Raw genomic sequence first — 23,492 nt, 5'->3', positions numbered from 1 at the left:
TGCGAAGTGATTCAGTTATGCATATATATAGATAGATAGATATTCTTTTTCAGATTATTTTCCATTATAGTTTATTATAAGATCTTGAATATAGTTCCCTGTGCTATATAGTAGGACCTTGTTGTTTATCTATTTTATATATATATAGTAGTTTGTCTCTGTTAACCCAAAATTCCAAATTTATCCCTCCCACCTCTTTTCCCCTTTGGTAACCATAAGTTTGTTTTTTATGTCTGTAAGTCTGTTTCTGTTTTGTAAATAAGTTCATTTGTATCATAATTTTTAGATTTCACATGTAAGTGGTATCATATTTGTGTCTCTGTCTGACTTCACTTAGTATGATACTCTCTAGGTCCATCCGTGTTGCTGCAAACAGCATTATTTCATTCCTTTTTATGGCTGAGTAGTATTTCATTGTGTGTGTATGTGTGTGTGTGTGTGTGTGTGTGTGTGTACACCATTTTTTCTTTATCCATTCACCTGTTGATGGACATTTAGGTTGCTTCCATGTCTTGGCTGTGGTAAATACTGCTGCTATGAACATTGGGATGCATATATCTTTTTGAGTTAGTTTTCTCTAGATAATATGGCCAGAAGTGGGATTGCTGGATCATGTGGTAACTCTTAGTTTTTTAAGGAACATCCATACTGTTCTCCATAGTGGCCGCACCAACTTACATTCACACCAACGGCATCAGAGGGATCCTTTTTCTCCACACCATGCCTCCAGCATTTATTATTTGTAGACTTTTTGATGATGACCGTTCTGATCAGTGTGAGGTGATACCTCCTTGTAGTTTTGATTTGCATTTCTCTAGTAATTAGTGATGTTGAGCATTGTTTCATGTGCCTGTTGGCCATCTGTTTGTCTTCTTTGGAGAAATGTCTATTTAGGTCTTCTGCATTTAGGTCTTCTGCTTGTATGTTGATTGGGTTGGGTTGTTTTTGTTTGTTTGTTTTGTTTTGGGTATTGAGCTGTATGAACTATTTGTATATTTTGGAAATTAATGCTTTGTTGGTTGCATCATTTGCAAATATTTGCTCTCATTCCATAGGTTGTCTTTTCATTTTGCTTATGGTTTCCTTTGCTCTGCAAAAGCTTGTAAGTTCAGTTAGGTTCCATTTGTTTATTTTTGTTTTATTTCCATTACTCTAGGAGACGAATCCAAAAAAATAATACTGTGATTTGTGTCAGAGTGTTTGGCCTGTGTTTTCCTCTAGGAGTTTTGTAGTATATGGTCTTACATTTATGTCTTTAATGCATTTTGAGTTTATATTTGTGTATGGTGTTAGAGGATGTCCTAATTTCATTCTTAAGCATGTAGTTGTCCAGTTTTCCAAGCACCACTTCTTGAAATTAGTGGTCTTTTCTCCATTGTATATTCTTGCCTCTTTTATTGTAGATTAACTGACAGTAAGTGCATGGGATTATTTCTGGGCTTTCTATCCAGTTCCATTGATCTCTGTTTTTGTGCCAGTATCATACAGTTTTGGTTACTGTAGCTTTGTAGTATAGTCTGAAGTCAGGGAGTGTGATTCCTCCAGCTCTGTTCTTAAAATTGTTTTGGCTATTGGGGGCCATACAAATTTTTAAATTATTTGTTCTAATTCCGTGAAAAATGACATTGGTGATTTGATAGGGATTGCATTGAATCTGTAGATGGCGTTGGGAAGTATAGTCACTTTAACAAAACAGAGTCTTCCACTTCAAGAACATGGTGTATCTTTCCATCTGTTTGTGTCATCTTCAGTTTCTTCTATTAGCATCTTATAGTTTTCACAGTACAGTTCTTTTGCCACCTTAGGTAGGTTTATTCCTAGGTATTTTATTCTTTCTGATGATGGTAAATGGGATTGTTTCTTTAATTTCTTTTTCTCATATTTCATTGTTAGTGTATAGAAATGCAACCAATTTCTGTATATTAATTTTGTATCTTGCAACTCTACCCAATTCATTGATGAGCTCTAGTTTTCTGGTGGTATCTTTAGGATTTTCTGTGTAGTGTTATGTCATCTGCAAACAGTGACAGTTTTACTTCTTCCTTTCCAATTTGGATTTCTTTTATTTATTTTTCTTGTTTGATTGCTGTGCCTAGGATTTCCAGTACTATGCTGAATAAAAGTGGCAAGAGTGGGCAGCCTTGTCTTGTTCCTGATCTTACAGGGAATGGTTTCAGCTTTTCACCATTAAGTATGATGTTAGCTGTGGGTTTGTCATATATGGCCTTTATTATGTTGAGGTAGGTTCCCTCTATGCCCACTTTCTGGAGAGTTTTTATAATAAATGGATGTTGAATTTCATCAAAAGCTATTTCTGCATTTATTGAGATTGTCAACTGAAAAAAATGCACCACCTAGAAGTTGAGAACTGTGTTTTATTTGGCAGATTTTCTGAGCACTTAAGCCTAGAAGACAGCCTCTCAGATTGCTCTGAGGGACTGCTCCGAAGAGGTAAGGGAGGAACCAGGATGTATAGGAGTTTTGCAATAAAAACCAGATAGTTGGAACATCAGAAGATTACTGTTAATTAAAGAAACTGTTAAGGGAAACCAGACATGTCAAGTTAATGAATTTAACACTTTTCCACATGTAGGAAGATGCAAGACTGGACTCATTGAAATCATTCCTTTGATTTGCACCTTAACTATCTATGGCCAGTATCCTTCTTTTCTCCATTATGAATCCCCACAGGGTGCATGGTTGGGGGTAGCTGCAATGGCTGCTGGTTTGATGGCTGCAACATCCTTTATTTACTGATAGGGCAGCATTTTTCATTCACAGTGCTTCCCCTTGATCATAAATTCAACCAACGTTTGGGAGGCATTTCATGACCAATTTTGTCCCACAGTGCTTAGGAAGGCTCATTCCTAGATCAAGCAAAGATTCTGTCGATAGGCCACTCAAATTTTTTGGATTAGGACCTGTTAATAATCTAAAATTCTCTGGATCACCTATCTTACTAGTCTGCTATGATCTAGAAAATGTTTTCTCTTGTTGCTTCTTTCCATACCAAGAATTGCACTGTTACAGTTATCCTGTGTAGTTTTTTATATACATATATATATATATTTGTGTGTGTGTGTCTGTGTGTGTGTATATATATATGATCAACTGTTTCAAGACCTTTAGCCATCATTAATTTTTTTTGGAGACCTGGTTACACATTGGGTAAGAGACAATCTTATAAACTAGACAGGATAATTAATATAGTCAGTAACATTAATAAGGTCATAGTGCAGCAGAGAGAGAGACAGAGCATAAACAATTCAGGAACAAAGAGAACAAATTAAAACAATGATTAATGGATAACTAATAAGAACCTGCTGTATAAAAAAATAAATAAAATTTAAAAAAAACAGTGATTAGTATAACTAGTTGTAATCTGGTCATAGTAAACCATCAATTCCATAGGCGAGCCAGGTGGAGAAGCCAAATATGGAAGGATCAGGTAGAGAGGAAAAAATATGTTTTATTTTTGTTTATAAAAGAATACTTGATCAACTTGTAGGCCATAGCATAATAGAGGAAAAGGTTTTCTGGAAAACAAAGAGGAAAAGCCAACGTATTTCCCCAAAAAAGTCATAAAATTATAAATCATATTTATAAATTCATTCAGTCCTGTGTAATTCCTGTTGATTTGGATGAAGTAGTCAGGTTTTACATTAGAGTTTTGTCATTTCCTACCCAGTTCATTGGTATGATCTAAAAGTTATCAGAAACTTATATTTGTTAAAAAGTCCTTTATATGAATCTTCTTGAAGATCTTTTATAAAAGCATCAGAATAAAACGATGACTATTTATAAATGACAGGACTTAAAATGCCATGGTTAAAGATCTGTTTACAGTGCAGTTGACAAGGAACTTGGATATTTCGATAATAACTAGAATTATGATTGATAACGTTATACCACGGTATCTCAGATTTTAGTAATTTCATATAAATTTTGGAATGTCTGTATTAATGACGTTTATACATACAATATAACATAAGGTTTATCACTAGTTACTTGGCAGTGCTTTTCAAGTATTGGGTTGGCCAAAAACTTCATTCGGTTTTTCTGTAAGCTGTCTCGAGTAGCGCTTAGTTGTCTTTAACTTCATTCGAAACAGTTTTGTTAGATTGAATTGTGACAGTTGTCATATCAGTGTGCATTTTTTAAAAAACTTTATCAAAACTGGTGAATTTTTGTGTAGCCGTTTTAATATTGAAGATGGAAGAAAAAAGCAACAGTTTCAGCATATTATGCTTTATTATTTCAAGAAAGGTAGAAACGAACTAAAACGCAAAAAAAGATTCGTGCAGTGTATGGAGAAGGTACTGTGACTGAATGTGTCAAAAGTGGTTTGCAGGGCTTCCCTGGTGGCGCAGTGGTTGAGAATCCGCCTGCCGATGCAGGAGACACGGGTTCGTGCCCTGGTCCGGGAAGATCCCACATGCCGCGGAGCAACTAAGCCCGTGAGCCATGGCCGCTAGGCCTGCGCGTCCGGAGCCTGTGCTCCGCAATGGGAGAGGCCACAACAGTGAGAGGCCCGCATACCGCAAAAAAAAAAAAAAAAAAAAAAAAGTGGTTTGCAAAGTTTTGTGCTGGAGATTTCTCGCCGTACGATGCTCCATGGTCAGGTAGACCATTTGAAGTTGACAGCAATCAAATCAAGACATTAAATCAAGAACAGTCAATGTTACACCACATGGAAGATAGCCTACATAGTCAGAATATCCAAATCAAGTGCTGAAAATCATTTGCACCATTTTGATTATGTTCATTGCTTTGATGTTTGGGTTCCTCATAAGTTAAGTGAAAAAAACCTTCTTGACTGTATTTCTGCATGAGATTCTCTACTGAAACCTAACAAAAATGTTCCATTTTAAAAACAAATTGTGATGGGTAATGAAAAGTGTATACTGTACAATAATGTGAAATAGAAGAGATCATGGGGCAAGCGAAATGAACCACCATCAATCACACCAAAGGCTGGGCTTCATCCAAGAAGGTGATGTTGTGTATATGGTGGGATTGGAGTTCCTTCCAGAAAACCAAATGATTAATTCCAAAAAGTACTTCTCCCAGTTAGATCAGCTGAAAGCAGCACTCGACGAAAAACATCTGGAATTAGTCAACAGAAAATGCATAATCTTCCGTCAGGATAACTCAAGACTGCGTGTTTCTTTGATGACCAGGCAAAAACTGTTACAGCTTGGCTGGGACATTCTGATTCATCTGCCATATTCACCAGACATGGCACCTTTGGATTTCCATTTATTTCGGTCTTTACAAAATTTCTCTTAATGGAAAGAATTTCAATTCCCTGGAAGACTGTAAAGGGCACCTGGAACAGTTCTTTGCTCAAAAAGATAAAAAGTTTTAGGAAGATGGAATTATGAAGTTGCCTGAAAAATGGCAGAAGGTAGTGGAACAAAACAGTGAATACATTGTTCAGTAAAGTTCTTGGTGGGACTTCCCTGATGGTCCAGTGGCTAAGACTCCACACTCGCAATGCAGGGGACCCAGGTTCGATCCCTGGTCAGGGAACTAGATCCCACATGCCACAACTAACAGCACATTGCAACTAAAGATTCCACATGCCACAACTAAAGATCCTGTGTGCCACAACGAAGACCCAACAGGCCAAATATTTGTTTGTTTGTTTGCTTATTTATTTTTGGCTGCGTTGGATCTTCGTTGCTGCACGCGGGCTTTCTCTAGTTGCAGTGAGGGGGGCCACTCTTTGTTGCAGTGCATGGGCTTCTCATTGCAGCGGCTTCTCGTTGCGGAGCATGGGCTCTAGGTGCACGGGCTTCAGTAGTTGTTGCTCGTGGGCTCTAGAGTGCAGGCTCAGTAGTTGTGGTGCACAGGCTTAGTTGCTCCACGGCATGTGGGATCTTCCCAGACCAGGGCTCGAACCCATGTCCCCTGCATTGGCAGGTGGACTCTTAACCACTGTGCCACCAGGGAAGTCCCTAAATATTTTTTTAAAAATAAATTTAAAGTTCTTGGTGAAAATGAAAAATGTGGTGTCTTTTGTTTTTACTTTAAAACCGAATGAACTTTTTGGCCAACCGAATAATTTATCATACCAGGTAAGCTAATTAGTTTGACTTTGCTCTCTGAGGTGTCTTGGTTCCTTTGAAGCATCCCAGAGTTAGCTGGAGGTCAAAAGAACTTTAGAATTTGATATTTGGGAAGTTTGTCAAAAATATCAACATTTGGTCAAATAGGATCATATGTCACTGTGAAATAATACTTAACCACAGTGACAAAAGATTTCAAAAGCAAATATAGGTCACTTAAAGGCAAAGAAACTTGCACAATCCGTTGTTAAAAGCAGTGTTCTAAGAAACCTTTGTTCTTTCAACAGAGGAACCAAATCCAGTTGTGTACCAGTCTACTTTTAATAACAAAATCAATTTATGTAATTAAATTCATTCTGAGTTTAGTCAATCCTGACCGTGTACAAAATTCTTTTCTCAGGGTTCCTTTTCCACAATCCTTCCATCGCTTTCTTCTTTTTTTTTTTTTTTGCGGTACGTGGGCCTCTCACTGCTGTGGCCTCTCCCGCCACGGAGCACGGTCTCCAGACGCACAGGCCCAGCGGCCATGGCTCACAGGCCCGGCCGCTCCGCGGCACGTGGGATCCTCCCAGACTGGGGCACGAACCTGTGTCCCCTGCATCAGCAGGCGGACTCTCAACCACTGTGCCACCAGGGAAGCCCCATCACTTTCTTTTTATTTTTATTTTTTAAAATTTTATTTATTTATTTTTTTCCCATCACTTTCTATATCCGTATTATTTTGTCTCTTACTTTTCTAATAGAAACAACTAGCTCTAGGACAAAATTATTTTCTTTTCCCTTAACAAAATGCAGATCCATTCCTCATACCTTCTTTGTTCACAACACACTTCTTACTTTTCTAGCGTACTGAGCTGTTTTTCTGTATTATTTCTAGTAGCTTTAATTTCATACTTAAATTAGAATTCTCAATCCTTAAAAACTTTGATTTCTAGTGAATACTAGGAAGTAAGCAATTATGAGCTGTCTTTTACATTAGCATTCTGTAGATCGGTGAACATAAATACCAATTTTTATAAACTTTCATCTCAATTCTGCCAACTTTTATACCTTTGACATTAGTTTCTCTTAGGACCCAATCAACAAGTCTTGGTATTACATGGAGTCCTAGAAGCTTTCTTTTATTCTCTGACCATTTTATCTATTTTGTATAAAAGGCTCTGGGGTACCCAGTAAGGGGTTGAGCCAACTGACTCAGGCCCTTTTGTCAACTTGATTAATTGGCCTAATTGTTGCCCCAGGTAATTGTTGGTCAGGTACCTCAGTGTAATTTTCTTCCACCATTTAAAGATATATATTTTAAACAGGGGTAAATAAAACAGACTTGCTTGGGGTCCTTTAATGTTGGGGACCAATACAATGTAGGGGGGGGTTCCATTTGGCCCATTGAACCTTAGGTAATGTATCAAAACGTTTTGTTTTAATCCCATTAACATTCATTTTATTTATCCCCTTTTAAAATAATAATTTATCTTAAGATATCTTTATCCATTTGGGATAAGTTCCTTTAAAAAGTTTACCTTGTGGGGAAAGAGTCTCTAGACTTTCCCTTTAGTTTTTTCTCTTATCTTTCTGTTAATCAACCTAATTAATATTCTCATGTTTTTATTAGCATCTATAAGATCCATTGAGGGGAAGCAGAAAGCACAATAAGGTTTCCCAAACCAGTTTTTTTGGTTTGTTTTAAACCAAGGGAGTTCTTAGGTTAACCATTATATATTTTTTCCCCACCTTTCATTTTTTTTCCCATAGATATCAGTAAAACACCTGTTTATAATTAGAGTTCTCTAAAAATTTACCAATTTAGAAGTTTCTCCAATTTAAAGGATCTGTCATCTGGCCATTAATGAGATATATGTTAATAGTGACTTAAACCAATAGGATGCAGGAGGCTTCCCCACAGGAGAGTGTGAAGGATGCAACCTAAACAGATCCAGAAAGTTTACTCCTAAAAATAGTCTAAGAAAGTAAAGGCTGATGCAATGAAGGTTAAGATGGCAAAAATTCAGACAAAAGCCTGCTCAGAATCTCAGTCTATTCACTTAGCTGCTGAATGTACACCATATGTGTACCTTTTGGATGACAGAGACCAAGTACTCAAAACACACACACGCACGCATGCACACAAGGCCTGAAGATCAGATAAAACATCTCAAAGACCCAGGAGGAGGAATGCAACTTCCCCCTAGAAGGGCTTTTGTTTTTTTTAACATCAGAATTCTGAAAATATGTTTTTATCAAGCCACCTTTTTCTCACATAGCTGCGTATACTATCAGAGAGCTCCATTTAGTCATTTTCAGGGCAAGATTTCCTTTATTTACTTGTGGGTATGAGCTCTGTACGTACATGAATCTGGCTGGAGTGTTAGTTGGAGGTTGGCTTTCTGATGCCTCTCATTTCTCTGAGAGAATCTGTTTCCCATTTGAACTTGAGTTTCTCAGGCATAAAATTTTATTAGTGCACTTTTATCCCGACACATTCTTGTCAAGGTAGCCAATTTGAGGAAAATGTCAGGTAAACCTCTTACCTAACCAACCGTTCAGCTGAGACTGCTCAGTATCTTTCAAACTGAGGAAATCCTGGTGTCTTTCAATTGAGTTACCCTAGTATCTTTCAGCTAGGGGGTACTTTTCTCCCAGTGTCTTTCAACTGGGCTCCCCTAGTATCTTTGAACTAGCAGGGGCCACTCCCCAATATCTTTGAACTGGGGAGCCGCGTACCTGTTAGACACTGCCAGATAAAACTCAGGATCATCAGCCAGTAATCGGGAGATCCAAGAACCAGGAGATTCTCACCCAAATTCATCGGGACTCTCTGTGGAGCCGGATGGGCACAACAGGCCTCTGCTGGTACCAAGGCCCCATTTTCTTGTAGAGTTCAGGCAAAGGAGAGATGTCTGCTTTGAGTCCCTTCCTGGTCACCAGAACTGTCAACTGAAAAAAAATACACAACCTAAAAGTTGAGAATTAATGTTTTATTTGGCGGATTTCCTGAGGACTTAAGTCAGCCTCTCATATTGCTCTGAGGGACTGCTCCAAAGAGGTAAGGGAGGAGCCAGGATATATACGCATTTTGCATCAAAAACTAGGTAGTTGAAACATCAAAGGATTACTGTTAATTAAAGAAACTTAATTATGGAAAACCAAACATGTCAAGTTAATGAATTTAACACTTTTCCATGTGTGGGAAGATTCAAGAGTCTGGATTCATTGAAATCATTCCTTTGATATACATCTTAACTATCTAGGGCCAGTTTCATGCTTTTCACCATCCTGAATCTCTTCAGGGTGCACAGTTGGGGGTGGCTGCTGGCTTGATGGCCACAATATCCTTTGTTTACTGATATAGCAGGCCACATTTCTCATTCACAAGATGATCATTTGGTTTTTATTATTCAGTTTGTTAATGTGGTGTATCACACATTGATTTGCAGATACTGAAAAATCCATGCATCCCTGGGATAAATCCCACTTGATCATGGTGTATGATCTTTTTAATGTTGGATTCGGTTTGCTACTATTTTGCTGAGGATTTGTGTGTCTATGTTCATCAGTGATATTGGCCTATAGTTTTCTTTTTTTGTGTTATCTTTGTCTGGTTTTGGTATCAGGGTGATGGTGGCCTCATAAAATGAGTATGGGAGTGTTTCTTCCTCTGCAGGAAGTTTTAGAAGGATAGGTGTTAACTCATCTCTAAATGTTTGATAGAATTCCCCTGTGAAGCCATCTGGTCCTGGACTTTTGTCCGTTGGAAGTTTTTAAATCACTGTTCAACTTCAATACTTGTTATTAGTCCCTTCATATTTTCTATTTCTTCTTGGTTCAGTCTTGGGAGATGGTACCTTTCTAAGAATTTGTCCATTTTTCCTAGGTTGTCCATTTTACTGGTGTATAATTGGTTGTAGTAGTAGTCTCTTATGATCCTTTGTATTTCTGTGATGTCAGTTGTAACTTCTCCTTTTTCCTTTTTAATATTGATTTGAGCCCTTTCCTTTTTTTCTTGATGAGTCTGGCTAAAGGTTTATCAATTTTGTTTATTTTGTCAAAGGATCAGCTTTTAGTTTCATTGATCTTTTCTATTGTTTTCTTATTTCTGCTCTGATCTTTATGATTTCTTTCCTTCTATTAACTTCGAGTTTTATTTGTTCGTCTTTCTCTAGTTGCTTTAGGTGTAAGGTTAGGTTGTTTGAGATTTATCTTCTTTCCTGAGGTAAGCTTGTATTGCTATTAACTTTCCTCTTATAACTGCTTTTGTTTTCTGTTTTTTTCTCATTTTGTTTACTTATATATTTTTTATTGAAATATAGTTCAGTTACAATGTGGTGTTACTTTCTGGCGTACAGCAAAGTGATACTTTGCTGTACTTTGTATATATTCTTTTTCATATTATTTTCCATTATAGTTTACTAAGATATTGAATATAGTTCCTGTACTATACACTAGGACTTTGTTGTTTATTTTTTATTTTAATTTAATTTTTATAGTAAGGTTGATTTACAGTGTTGTGTTAGTTTCAGGTGTACAGCAAATTGATTCAGTTATAGATATATATATATATATATCCATTATTTTTCAGGTTCTTTTCCTATATAGGTTATTACAGAATATTGAGTAGAGTTCCCTGTGCTATACAGTAGGTCCTTGTTGATTATCTATTTTATGTATAGTAGCATGTATATGTTAATCCCAAACTCCTAATTTATCCCTCCCCTCCCACCTTTCCCCTTTGGTAACCATATGTTTGTTTTCAAAGTCTGAGAGTCTGTTTCTGTTTTGTAAATAAGTTCATTTGTATCATTTTTTTTAGATTCCACATATAAGTGATAGCATATGATATTTGTCTTTTTCTGTCTGACTTCATTTAGTATGATAATTTCTACGTCTACCCATGTTGCTGCAAATGACATTATTCTTTTTTATGGCTGAGTAATACTCCATTGTATATGTGTACCACATCACAGTATCATATGAGATTCCTCTTTCTCTGTCTGACTTACTTCACTCAGTATGACAGTACCCAGGTCCATCCATGTTGCTGAAAAGGGCATTATTTCTTTCTTTTTAATGGCTGAGTAATACTCCATTGTTTACATGTACCACATCTTCTTTATCCATTCCTCTGTCGATGGGCATTAGGTTGCTTCCCTGTCTTGGCTATTGTAAACATTGCTGCAGTGAACATTGGGGTGTATGTATCCTTTCAGACCATGTTTTTCTCTGGATATATGCCCAGGAGTGGAATTGCAGGGTCATATGATAGCTCTATTTTTAGTTTTTTAAGGAACCTCCATACTGTTCTCCATAGTGGCTGTACCAGTTTACATTCCCACCAACAGCATAGAAGGGTTCCCTTCTCTCCACACCCTCTCCAGCATTTATTGTTTGTGGATTTTTTAGCTGTCTTGACTGGTGTGAGGTGATCCCTCACTGTAGTTTTGATTTGCATTTCTCTAATAATTAGCAATGTTAAACATCTTTTCATGTTGGCCATCTGTATGTCTTCTTAGGAGAAATGTCTGTTTAGGTTTTGTACTGCTGTATTTTAGTTTTCACTTGTCTGGGAAATTCTTTATCTCCTTCTATTCTAAATGATAATCTTGCTGCATAGAGTATCCTAGGTTGCAGGTTTTTCCCTTTTAGGACTTTGAATATATCTTGCCACTCCCTTCTGTCCTGCAGTGTTTCTATAGAGAAATCAGCTAATAGACTTATGAGGGTTTCCTTGTAAGTAACTCTTTTTCTCTTGCTGCCATTAGAATCCTCACTTTAACTTTTGCCATTTTAATTATAATATGTCATGGTGTAGGTTTGCTTGGGTTCATCTTGTTTCAGACTCCCTGTTCTTCTTGTGCCTGGATATCTGTTTCCTTTTGGTTTGGGAAGTTTTCACCCATAATTTCTTCAAATGCATTTTCAATCCCCTTTTTTCTGTCTTCTCCTTCTGGGATCCTGTTATGTGTAGATTGACTCACTCTGTTTTATCCCATAAGTCTCGTATATGGCTTTCATTTTTTTTTCACTTGTCTTTTTGTCTGCTGTTCTGACTGGGTGATTTCCATTATTCTGTCTTGCAGATCACTTATTTGTTCTTATGCATTATTTAGTTTGCTATTTATTGCCTTTAGCTCAAGTTTTGTCTCAGCAGATGAGTTTTCTAATATTAATTGGCTCCTCTTTATAGTTCTAGTTTCTTGTTACAGTGATCTGCATTTCTTTTGATAGTCTTCGTTAATTCCTTTAGTATTTTTATTACCTTCTGCTTGAACTTGGGGTCTAGTAGACTGGAGAGGTGTTTTCATCATTTGTACTTCCAGGAGATTTCTCTTGTTCTTTTAGTTGGGAGCAGTTCCTGTGTTTCTTCATTTTACTTTTGTTTCTCTGACTCTGACTTTAGGAGAAACAGTTATCTACTGTGGTCTTTAAAGGGCTGTTTTTATGTGGGAATATCCCTGTGTAGCCTGAATGAGTCTAATATTTTTGGTGCAAAGGCTGTTTTTAGTATGGATGACTGCCACGTCTTTCCTCAATGTGTGCTTGCCCTTATCCCCTTGATAAGGGGGTGTGATTGGTGTTGTGACCAGAGCCTGCACTGGATGTTGAACAGGGGCCTCCACTTTGCTCTGTAGCTGTCACAGCCCTGCTGGGGGTAGGGTCTGCTCCCCAGGTGTTGTATAAGCTCTCAGACCCATTGCTAAACTGCAGTGTGAGGTAGATGGGACTGGAGTGCTCCTACTGGGACAGGAGCCACTGGGTATTCCTCCCAGGAGCTGTCCACTGGAAAGTATGCTCTGTGGTGTCTCCTGTCACCTGTCATGAGTACTCACAAAGTACACTGTTGTTGGCACTGCTCTCAGTCCCTCTTCAGCTGTGGGAATGCAGTCAGTTGGCCCAGATGCCCCTCAGGTGGAGTTATCAGAAAGCAGCCAGTACAGATCTGCCAAAGTCAGGCACCATGACCCACCATAGTTGGGCACCTGGACCCACCATGGGAGCTATGGAATTAGCCCAGACCCCGGCCCTTCCTCCACATGCACATGCCTACAAAACCCACAGCTGCTAACTCTGGACCCGCCCTAACCACAGAAGCACCAATAATCTTGGATGTCCCCCAAGTGCTGAGCTTACAAAGGCACCAAAGGCATAAATCTGCCAAAGTCTCAAAGCTGCTGGCTGGACACAGCTCATATTTCAGTCCCACCTCTGTGTGTAGGCAACCACCAGGGCTTGTCTACTAGCAGAGCTCATAGAGTCAAGAGTTGTGCCCACTGTGAGCACAAGGAGAATGAGGCTGCTGTGGTGGGGTCCTGACCCTCCTTTTATGAACACGTTACCAGTGGGGCTTCTGTGGTGGACCCAGGCATTATCCTGCCCACACCTTGTGGCCCAGGCCATACTCCAATACATTTTGGCTGTCTCTGTGCAGTCAACTCCAGTCCTCTCCCCAGGTCTGTCCCCTAAAGTCTGAGTTTTATCACCCAGCCCCCTTGCACCAGCAGACAAACATCTCAGGCTGGGGAGTAAGTAGAGAGAGGTGGCCAGGACCATCAGTGCTGGTCTCTCTTTGTTCTGCCTGCCTAAAGCCAGTTGCTGCACTCCTCTGAGCCAGTGAAGCTCACTTTCTATCCTGGCTGATTTTTCCTAGCTGGTGAAGGGGGTTCCCAGGGTTAGAGAACCTTTCCTCTTACACAGCTCCCTCTCCCAAAATTGTTTTGGATTTGTTTTTGTAGATCTTTCACCTTTTGTTCTCTTCTCTTGTGATTTGATGAGTATCTCTAGTGTTGTGGATATCTATTATAGATTATATCTATATATATAGATATATATTATATCTATCTATCTATCTATTATATCTATCTATTTATTATATATTATATCTAGTTGTGTGTATATCTATTATAGATTTTTAGTTTGTGGTTACCATGAGGTTTTTGTAGAGCAGTCTATATGTATATGTGATTGTTTTAAGTTGATGCTTTCTTAATTACAAATGCATTTTTAAAATCCTGCGTTTGTACTCTCCTCCCCTCACAATTACTGTTTTTGATATCATTTTTATACCTAATTGCTTTGCATATCCCTTAGCTGCTTATTGTAGATACAGATAATTTTTCTACTTTTGTCTGTCAACCTCCCTACTAGTTCGCCATGTGGATTATTTCCGACCTTTATGTTTGCCTTTACCTGTGAGCTTTTTCATTTCTTAATTTTCTTGTTTCTAGTTGTGGCCTTTTCTTTTCCACCTAGATAAGTTCCTTTAGCCTTTGTTCTAAAGCTAGCTTGGTGGTGCTGAATTCTTTTAGCTTTTATTTGTCTGTAAAAGTTTTGATTTCTCCATCAAATCTGAACAGAAGCTCTGCTAGGTAGAGTATTCTTGTAGGTTTTAACCTTTCATCACTTTAAATATATTGTGGCACTCCTTTCTGGTGTGCAGTTTCTGTTGAAAAATCAGCTGATAGCCTTATGGAATTCCCTTGTATGTTATTTATTGCTTTTACCTTGTTGCTGTTAATATTTTCTCTTTTATCTTTAATTTTTGTCATCTTGATTACAATGTGTCTTGGTGTGTTCCTTGATTCTTTGCACTTCCTGGACTTGAGTGACTGTTTCCTTTCCCAGGTTAAGGAATATTTCAGCTATTATCTCTTCAAATATTTTCTCAGGGGCTTCCCTGGTGGTGCAGTGGTTGAGAGTCCGCCTGCCGATGCAGGGGACACGGATTTGTGCCCCGGTCCGGGAAGATCCCACATGCTGCAGAGTGGCTGGGCCCGTGAGCCATGGCCTCTGATCCTGCATCTCCGGAGCCTGTGCTCTGCAACGGAAGAGGCCACAGCAGTGAGAGGCCAGTGTACTGCAAAAAAAAAAAAAAACAACCACCAAATATTTTCTCAGGCTTTTTCTTTCTGTTTTCTCTTTCTGGGACCTCTTTAATGGTAATATTAGTGTGCTTGATGTTGTCCCAGAGGTCTTTGAAACTGTCCTCATTTCTTTTCATTCTTTTTTCTTTTTTCTGTTCAGTGGCGGTGATTTCCAGTACTCTGTCTTCCAGCTCACTGATCCATTCTTCTGTATCACTCAGTCTGCTGTTTATTCCTTCCAGTGTGTTTTTCCTTTCAGTTATTGTATTTTTCATCTGTGTTTGGTTGTTCTTTAAATTTTCTAACTCTTTGTTAAAAACTTCTAACTTCTTGCTCTGGCATCCATTCTCCTCCCAAATTCTTTGGTCATCTTTACAATCATTATTCTGAACTCTTAGGTAGATTGCCTATCTCCAGTCAGTTCTTCCGGAGTTTTATCTTGTTCCTTCATCTGGAACATACTCCTCTGCCACATCATTTTGTCTGAGTTGTTATTTGTATTTTTATGTATGTGGTAGATTAGTTACATTTCTTGACTTTGGAGAAGTGGTCCTCTAGGATGTGTCCTATGCGTCCCAGCAGTGCACTCCCTTCTCGCCACCCAAGGTATATGCTCTAGAGTTTCCTCCTAAGAGGGTTGTGTGGGTCCTTCTGTTGTGGTGACCTGACTATGTGGGTGATCTGGTGGGCTTGGTTGGCCCCTAGTCTGGTTGGTTGCCAGGTCCTGCCTTGTGTGGATGCTGCTGGCTGCTGTTCAGCAGGCCCTATTCATGAAGTGGCTGCTTGAAGAACCCTAGGGGGCCCCAAGGCTAGTGCTGGCTGGGTGGTCAGAGTCAGGTTCATGAAGACTCTGGGGCTGTTGCCCTTCCATTGGCAGGTTAAGCCAGATTCTGGGGGCAAGTGGGCAGTCAGAGCTGGTTCCTGGAGTCTGGCTGCAGGGCCCCTGGATCCCAGAGCCACGTATAAGATTTGGGGTTAGGAGGTGGTTCTTGACACAGTTGGTTATGGGGTCCAGGGTGTCCTGAAGGTTGCGTTGGCCTGCTAGTGGGTATGGTCTGGCCTGCTGTGGGCAGACTTGGTCCGTAGTCTGCGGGAATCATATTTTTCTTGCATCTGGTGTTTGCCCCCTGGGTGGTGAGGCTGCTCTAGAGGCTTGTGCAGGCTTCCTGGAGGGAGGGGCTAGTGTCTGCCCACTAGTGGGTGGAGCTGGGTCTTAGTCCTCTCATTGGCAGAGCCATGTCTAGGGGGCATATCTTGAGGTGGCTGTGGGCTCAGTAAGTCTCTATGCAGCCTGTCTGCTGAGGGGTGGGGCAGTGTCCCTGCCCAGTTAGGTGTTTAGCCTGAGGCGTCCCAGCACTTTCACCTACAGACTGTTGGGTGGGATAAGGTCTTGGAACTAATGAGCCAAGATGTCAGCCACCAACAGTGTTCCCCAGTATTCTGCCATCAGTGTCTGTCCCTAGGGTGAGCCACACAGTCCCCCCACCACCCCGCGTCTCCAGGAGACTCTCCAAGACTAGGAGGTAGGTCTGGCTCAGGTGCCTATCAAATTACTGCTTTTGCCCTGTGTCCGGGTGCATATGAGATTTTGTGTGCTCCCTCGAAGAGTGAAGTGTATTTCCCCCAGTCCTGTGGAGCTCCTGCAGTTAAGCCCCAGTGGCCTTCAAAGCCAAATGCTCTGGGGGCTCATCTTCCTGGTACCAGACCCCTGGGCTGGGGAGCCTGATGTCAGACTCAGAACTCTCACTCCTGTAGGAGAACCTCTGCAGTGTAATTCTCCAGTTTGTGGATCACCCACCCCAAGGGGTATGGAATTTGATTATATCCAGGTTGTTGTGGTCCCTTCTTTATGTCTTTAGTTGTAGAAGATCTTTTCTGGTGGTTCCCGGTCTTTTTCATCAATAGCTGTTCTGCAGATAGTTGTGATTTTTGTGTGCTCGTGAGAGGAGTTGAGCTCAAGATCTTTCTACTCTGCCATCTTGGCCAGTCTCCCAAATAATTTATTTCTTTACCTTGTGAAACTGATGCCGAAAACTCGGCCTCTGTGCACCAGTATGGAATTGAATCTCGGAGACAGAGTTTTGGGTGAAGTAGACGAGAACAGCTTTATTGCTCTGCCAGGCAAAGGGGGACACAGCAGACTGACTCGGTGCCTCTCAAAACTGTGTGTCCCGACCAGAGGGATTTGGTGAGGAGTTTTATAGCAGTGGTTCAAAGGCAGGGTTGCTGATAATGATCATGGTGTGTGCAGGGCCTGGCTTCAGGTGGTCTGATGAGTTTCTGTGACTCCTTTAATCTGGCCTCAGATGGTCTCTTGAAGACCTTCTCTGGTTCCTTTAATCTGGAATAAAAAATGCTAACATCTTACATTTGTTGGGGGTTTTCCTTCTGTAAAGAACTCACTGTTACGTGTATCCCTTCAGGCAGAACCAGGACCCTATCCAAAGGCTACACTGTTGTTTCTTGACTGCTCCTCTCTTGTCTCTGCATCGCCTCCCTTCCCTGTTAAACAACAGTTCGAATCTGCCCTTTGGAACTCAGGGAGTGTCATGGAGGCTGGAGTCTGTTCCCTATAAACAAGAAACTGGGGACATGGAAAGGCTTCCATGCCCAGGAGCCCCAAAGGCTCCTGCTCAGTTTCAAAACTAAATATGAACCATGAAGAGTGAATTGGAACTGGTAAATTGACAGTAATTATGTAAGCTGATTAGTTGGTAACTTTGAGTCAGATTTATTTTTGTTTTATATAACTAGATTGTTTTAAGTTCTGTGCTTTTTGATAGTTTGAAAGTCAGTGTTTATTGTAGTCAGAAGTAATGAGCTAGCTATTTGTGGTATGTTGTTAAATAGTAATGGTTATTTTTATGTTTTATATTTTAAATTTTGATCACTTTGTTCATTATAAATCAATAAAAATCTATTCTTTTTATTCAGTTAAATAATCTCATTTGCTTTCTTTCAATGATATGTGCCTGAGACATCAGAAAGAGAAGGTGGAAAAATTAAAGCAACTCATTTAACTGGCGTTTCAGGAAAGAAAATGTTTAGATTGATCCACTTTTCTAGCTATCTATCCCATTTAAAATTCCAGCTTGAACTCTACATACTTTCTAGCCCCTTCCTCTGCTTGGTTTATTGTAATTACACTGCCTTCAGACATACTATAATTTACTTACTGATTTTGTGTCCTCTCCCCATCCCTATCCATGCAAGAATGTAAGTTACATAAAGACAGGGATCTTAATTTAGTTCTTTTTCTTCACTGTATCCCATAAGCCTGGAATATTGTCAGGCACACAGTAGACACTTAATAATTATGTTGAATTAGTAGTCTCAAATTCTAATAAATTTCCTGCCTTCTTACAGAAAGAACATACTGGTCGTCTTGTTATAGGAGATCACAAATCTACATCTCACTTCCGAACAGGTAAGAAAGTAAAATATAATTAAAGTGGAGGTGCTAAATTTGGAATATGAAATATTTTTACATATTTTGGGATATTCTAACTTCCATGTATAATTGTTGATTAGTTCTAATGATTAATAAATATTAGAAATACATGTAATATATGTAAACATGTTATGTATATTATGTAACAGTTAGTATATACTTTCATAAGAGGTTTGAGAGTATATATACATCAATATGATATTCTAACCAAGAAACTGACCAGTTTCTGTCTTCATTTTTACTAACTCACATGTAGTATTTTAATTGTAGTGAGGTTTTATGCCTCATTTTGCCAACTATAGTATCTAGAGTTTACGTGTATTTTGTAAATTATTTAACATACAGTGTTGTAGTTGGCATATTATTACTGGTTTTTAGTTTATTCACTGAGTTTTGCTCTGAAATCCTTGAAGAGTATAAACTCATTGGAAAGCCTGAAGAAATTAATTTTTCTTTTAATTTTTGGGGAAAAACTTTAAAAATAAAAATTGAAAATGAATTAGAATTTGGATTTGAATTCAGTCTGCTGAAAAGTAAAGTTTTATCCCATTTAAAATTGGCCCTAATCTTAGACATTATTAATAACAGGGCATAATGACCTAGATATATTTAAGAAAACCTTTAATTATATCATTTAAATTAACTTTATACTGACCTAGAATATGTAGCACATTTTAGACATTAATAGGCGTTTTATATTTCTGGTGTTGAACAGTTATTTCAAATTGATTTGCACTGCTACGAAAGGCAAAAGAGTCCCTGAGCTTTGGCAGAATGGAAATATATTTAACTGTTGTATTCATTCTTTTAAAATATGAAATTCTTCTTGTATTTACAATTTAAAATGTCATGTACAGAAAGCTTCAATGGTATTGGTAATGTTCTACTTCTTGGGTGGTAAGTTTATAGGTGGTTTTTTAGTATTCTGCTTCATAAATTATATATAACAATATATGTTAAAAATAATTATATATCAAATGTTGCATGATAAAATTACAAATAAGTTTATGTTGGTGCAATAAACTGATATGCAAAGAAAGGCATAAAGGGAAGCCATTCCAAGGTCATTTTATTTAGCCATTCTCTGAACAGAATTGTGTGCCTTTTCATTATTTCTGTTCAAAGACAGAAGCTTTTGTTTTTTGGGGGACTTTTTCTACATGACTAGGAGGAAACTTTCAGGAGAACTATTATTAGACTATAAATAAACTAAAACATGATGCCCAAAGTTCTTAGTAATTAATATTTACAATATGTAAACTTAAGCAGTTCTGAGATTCCTGTATCTGGTTTGAATTATTACATGGGAAAAATTAAGTTTTTCATCTTTAATAAACAACTTGTGCTTCAGAGGGTTGGTTACTAAAGAAGTAATCATAAATATATCCTTCAATTATTTTATCTGTTGGGTAACTACCTATGGTTTATAAATCCATCCACAAAATTCACTGTAAAATTAGTCACAGTTAGAGAAATCAGCCCTGAATATAATAGCATCTGTATTGTGGGTTTTTTGTGTAATCAAATATTTTTATTAATTTGACTGAAACATAATCAAAGTACACTGGACATACAGGGGAAGAAGACAAGAAAATTAACGAAGAACTGGAGTCTCAATATCAACAAAGTATGGACAGTAAATTATCAGGAAGATATCGACGACATTGTGGACTTGGCTTCAGTGAGGTAGTAATTACATATTTTCATTAATTGGGAAGATAATTTTCAATTTGATTATCATTTATTTGTGTTAAGTTAGCAATCAAGAAGCCTATGTAGAAAGCTTTCTTTATGCAGTTACTTAAAATATTTTTACATGCCAAACTAGGTCTTTGTAGATAATGAGAATAGATATTTTTGAGAGTTTTAGAAATATGTTTTCTGACACTAGCTTAATGTAAATTCTGCTTAGATAATCATTAGGGCACATCTTAAGTAGGCATGAACAACATACAAGTTACATGAAATATTTCATGTAAATACCGGTTCAGGAGAGTTTTCTTGGTTGTTTCCTACATCATCTCTTTTCATATAACTATTGGTCCATTACTCCAAAGTAATGTAATATGCAAAACATCAATAACTGTTTAAATATTCCCATGGATCAGTGGTTAACTTGCCTTATTTACTTAAAGTAATACTGTATCCATCAGGAAGATAATAATGTATTATTTTCAAACTAGGAGGGAGGGGAGAAGGTGAGCGGTCTTCAGAGCCCTTTCTTAAACCAAAATCCTACTCAAGTCCCAGTGTATAAAACACATGGAGGTGCCCGAGTCCTCATTTCTTCCCTAGGCAGCCTCTGATCTTAAACTGTTGATTTAATGGCTAGGGAGTGAGACAAAAATTTTAGGGTCTTTTCCAGTTTTTGTACTGGATAATGTATTTTAATAGCTGTTGATTGATGTTTTTAGGTAGACGATCATGATGGAGAAGGTGATGTGGCTGGAGATGATGATGATGATGATGATTCACCTGATCCTGAAAGTCCAGATGACTCTGAAAGTGATTCAGAGTCAGAGAAAGAAGAATCTGCTGAAGAACTCCAAGCTACTGAGCACCCTGATGAAGTGGAGGATCCCAAAAACAAAAAAGATGCAAAAAGCAACTATAAGATGATGTTTGTTAAATCCAGTGGCTCATAACTCCCAAACACTTAGTCTTTGTATTAAAAGTAAGCCTTATTGTTATAATGCACAGTGGAGGACTGCTTATAGAGCACAGACCTTTGTATTATAATTTTTAAAAAGGCCCTTTTAAATAATTACAAAGAGTGTTTGCTTTCAAATGCCATGGGTTACACTTTTATGGGCATGACTATAACCATTTTTGTAAACAGTAAGAGTTGTATAAAATAAGAAATAAATACAATACTCAACTTCCTTTCATGTTAGCATCATCAAACTTCTAATACTACCTTTTTACCCCTTCAAATACAGTTATGGGGGAACCAGTATTTTTTGTGTGGTAGCTGTTTATCTTTTTTTGTTCCTTCATGTTTCTCTCTTATAAAAGTTTATCTGGTACTGTGATGTGTTCATAAAAATATTCTTTTATCATAGTCTCTTATAGTAGAACTATTCACCATTGATATTTCTGCTGCCAGTAACAATCTAAATTAATGCTGGCAAAAGATTAGGTACTTAGTTTACTCTTACTGAATCAGCTCTACTCTTGGACCAAAGCAACATGAGAGCAAATACTTTTCACACCGGTTAGGATGGAGTTGCAGTTGTCATATATTTGGAATGTTATGATCCCAAGCAGTCTTTACATAATTTGAATGACACTGTATGTTAGATTTTTGATAAAATTGGCCAGTTTTTACAGAAGAAATTTTTTCTCTGATCATTTGGTCCTATCTATTTAGGAATATGTAAAACTGGATTTTTTTTTTTTTAAGGTAATATGTGACCAAAGTTAATTTTCTTCCTAACATCTAAATAAAGAGAAAGCAGTTTCTCATATTTGGTTGTGATACCTTTATCCTCATTATCTGAAAATGAGGAATAGGCTTATTGAACAAGAAGCTGAAATAAGAAATTCTCTTCATTTTATCCCAGTGCTGTTATCCTGATTATCTAATTACAAAAAGGAGTATTGCTGTATGATTTTTATCGTCGCTTCTGTTGGAGTAAGATCTGACTGTTATTATGTGGTTAATTTGTACAGCAGGTTAACACAAACTGCATTATGGGCTAGTCAATGATCTGAGTAATTGGGTTCAAAATCTTAATGTTTAAGTGACATGTTCAAAGGCTTTGAGTTAAACCTTTTTGTTTGCTGAACTGTTACACATCTAGATACTTAAGTATGTGTTTAATGTGTGTTGGATTTTTTTTTTTTAATTCCTGTGTCATTTTGAAGTTTAGAATGTTCGAGGAATGTAGCAAATAGAACAAGTGATTTCTGGATTATGCAATCCATCCTGAAATTTTTTTCATATTTCAGACCCCCAACATTTCATTTTTTATTTCTCACATTGTTTTATAATAGGTGCTACCCTATATAGTAAAATACTGAATCAGAGACTAGTAGACAGAATGTGTAACATTTAACAAATAGTATCTGGTTTAAACAAGTTAGGCTTTGTTTACATTTCAGTTTGGCCACTGATTGTCAAATAGCTAGTCTGTAGGGTTGCTTATTACAACTAATTTAAGTAGAAAGTGAAGACTGATATGTTTAAGAATGGAAGAGGGAGAGACCAGCATTATGTTTTAAAAGGTATTTTCATCAATTTATTTAAATATGCTCGGTTATTTATAAGTCTTGGTTCTTACATGTAAATAGAAGAGCCTCCTTCTAAAATAACTACACTGGAAGACCTTTTTTCTTCATCTTCAGAGAGAGGAATTCTCATTCCAATTCATATATTATTGGACATTAACAAAATCCAGGGTTGGAATAAATTTAGGTCTGTTGGTCCATGTAGCCTAGTGTCCCAGCACCACATTAAATATCATGGCTGTCTTTTAAGCATGAACATTGGGTTGGTTTTTGCTTTTTTTCCTTATCAAATTGTGTGTGTGTGGTGGGTGGATTAAAGGAAGAGAGATGCCATGGCATTTTGATATCCCTACTGAAGTACCAGAAGGGAAAACACAAATTTTTTTTGTGCAGTGAAACATGCTATTGAGGGGAAAGCTTGTGGCAATTTTTTCCTACTGTTGATAATTTCTTAACTGAAATACACTTCTCCCAAGTGCTTGACTATACCAGTGATCCAGTGATCTTTCTATTGTAAAGGTTTTCAGGAACACAGATTTCAATTTTGTGTGTATTGATAGGTAAAAATCCTCTTCTCAAATCTAATTTTTTAAATCCGGATGAATTGCAGGTACAGAAGAAAGTCTGAAGTGATTGCTGTTCTGATTAAACAACAGTTTGAGAGCAGAAAGGTCATATTCTTTGAGGAAATAAATTGCAACTACCTGGTTGACATCAGTGGCCACTTACGGGGCTTTAGTTCCATTATCTTGTCTCCACAGCAGCCACATCTTGGCTATTTTCAATATCCCAAAACAATTTTACCTCTGAAATCACAAATGTAGAAACCTCACCTCTGACCATAACAGTTGTATTCCTTTACACAAGTCTGTTTTCACCAATTCC

At 37.9% G+C, this 23,492-nt stretch overlaps 1 protein-coding gene and 1 non-coding gene across 2 annotated transcripts in view; both read left to right on the top strand.

The window, feature by feature from the left end:
- The window catches only part of C7H11orf58 (chromosome 7 C11orf58 homolog), a 30,924-nt gene extending 8,061 nt beyond the window's left edge, over nucleotides 1-22,863 (top strand). Inside the window, exons 3-5 of the mRNA XM_059069857.2 lie at nucleotides 18,293-18,353; nucleotides 19,954-20,063; nucleotides 20,792-22,863. Of these exons, the coding sequence (XP_058925840.1) occupies nucleotides 18,293-18,353; nucleotides 19,954-20,063; nucleotides 20,792-21,022 (402 nt within the window). The 3' untranslated portion in view covers nucleotides 21,023-22,863. The remainder of the gene's footprint in view (nucleotides 1-18,292; nucleotides 18,354-19,953; nucleotides 20,064-20,791) is intronic.
- On the top strand, nucleotides 5,460-5,532 carry TRNAA-CGC (transfer RNA alanine (anticodon CGC)). The gene has a single exon. It is a non-coding gene; the product is annotated as a tRNA-Ala (tRNA).
- Nucleotides 22,864-23,492: the final 629 nt, after the last annotated feature.

The sequence above is a fragment of the Kogia breviceps genome, chromosome 7 (assembly GCF_026419965.1).
Source record: "Kogia breviceps isolate mKogBre1 chromosome 7, mKogBre1 haplotype 1, whole genome shotgun sequence".
Taxonomy (NCBI): Eukaryota; Metazoa; Chordata; class Mammalia; order Artiodactyla; family Physeteridae; genus Kogia; species Kogia breviceps.
Note: the sequence above shows the minus strand (reverse complement) of the source record. Positions and strands in the feature narration are given on the sequence as shown.